Source organism: Myotis brandtii, unplaced genomic scaffold (assembly GCF_000412655.1).
Source record: "Myotis brandtii unplaced genomic scaffold, ASM41265v1 C42421532, whole genome shotgun sequence".
NCBI classification, from domain to species: domain Eukaryota; kingdom Metazoa; phylum Chordata; class Mammalia; order Chiroptera; family Vespertilionidae; genus Myotis; species Myotis brandtii.
The window spans coordinates 1-1,445 of NW_005323838.1; the positions used below are offsets into that span (position 1 = coordinate 1).

Consider the following 1,445-nt stretch of genomic DNA (forward strand, 5'->3'; position numbering starts at 1 on the left):
TGAGGGAGTCAGGAGGCTTCACAGAGAAGGTGACATAAGAGCTGAGCCTTGGAGGATAAAGGAGAACTTCTCGGGAAATAGAAAATGGGTAGAAGCGCCTTTCAGACAGATGGAAAGTATGAGCAAAGCCTATGAACAGTAGTGATGATCGGTGTTGGGAAGATCTCATGTGATTGATAGCCAATGCTTAGACGATGAGAACGGGGAAGATCAGTGGTGGAGCCAAAGTCGGGGGTCCTCCACTAGAAAACAAGAGACTGGCGTTCTAACCTGAATTCTAAATAATGGCTCCCAGGGTGACCTTAATTCTGTCCCTGTGCTCCTGAAACTATAAACCAAAGAGAAAAAATAGAAATGGGTAAGGGAGAAGGATAGATATTGCCTACATCTTCCAGAAGGCAGGCGAAGTCTTTGTCCCCAATATATTGCACATCCCGTCTGCAAACTCCCATCAGTGTTCATTAAAGAATCTTGAGTCCAGGTGACCAAAAGTATTTGAAAGGTAGTCAAGAAACGATTTGTCCCTACCTTGCTTTTGAATGGTTATGGTTACAGGGATGCCAGAGCCACTTGATTGTAGGTTGAGGAATACCGTAAGTGGTACAGGTTAGGATTTGTCTGCTGCCAAGTGGGTAGAGAGTTGGTTCTGGAAACGATGACACCACCTTTTCGTAAATCTGGGGCTTCACTGGAAGGAGAAGAACAGGACAGAAGTCAAGTGCTGTTCTACTGCCTTGTTCCTGGGCCATGACCAGAAGGACCACGTTGTCACCTGTTTTGATGTTAGGGACTCAAAAACATGAACAAAAAACAAAGAAACCCTCATAATAATGCCAATTTTTTAAAAGTAGAAATGTTTTGAGAACATTAAAAAATCAATCCCATGGTAGGTATGATTATGTTGGTAATAAGCCGTATTACTATGGAAGATAACAAGTATATATGAAATAGTTATGATGGGAATGTAGGTGGTTTTTAAAATATTTATTTAAAATTTTGTTTTCTTTGATGTTGTTATACTGACTTTTCATTTACAAATTTTCATTAATATTACTCCTACCAAAATCAGGAGAAAGGCTGAACAGTAAACTTACCGTTCACGAGTAGAGTGGCTGTGAGGTTTTTAACCACGTTTGACTGGTTTATGCTCAGCAAGATTGTGTAATTCCCTGTGTCTTCAGCAGCTACATCTTTAATAATTAATGAATAGCCATGAACAAAATTGCGAGCAGATTTCTCCATCACAGGTAACCCATCTTTTAGCCTGTGGTTAAACACATGACCAGTAAGTCTGCATGATCACACTACCATTTACATTTGTAAACTCAAATTTATGCATGTCAAGCCTTTGATCCTCAGCATCCATTTAAAAAAACTTAGATACTAACTTTTCAGTAAAGCCGGGTGTGATTTTTATTCTTAATTATTTTTTAAGATTTTTTTTT

At 39.2% G+C, this 1,445-nt stretch overlaps 1 protein-coding gene across 1 annotated transcript; it reads right to left on the reverse strand.

Moving 5' to 3' along the window:
• Positions 1-505: 505 nt before the first annotated feature.
• LOC102245156 (vascular endothelial growth factor receptor 1-like) lies at positions 506-1,259 on the reverse strand. Its single transcript, XM_005852977.2, has 2 exons — positions 1,095-1,259; positions 506-688 (listed from the first exon to the last, which is right to left on the reverse strand). Exons 1-2 carry the CDS (start codon positions 1,240-1,242, stop codon positions 525-527), a joined length of 312 nt encoding a protein of 103 aa, XP_005853039.2. The 5' UTR covers positions 1,243-1,259; the 3' UTR covers positions 506-524.
• Between the last annotated feature and the right edge of the window lie 186 nt (positions 1,260-1,445).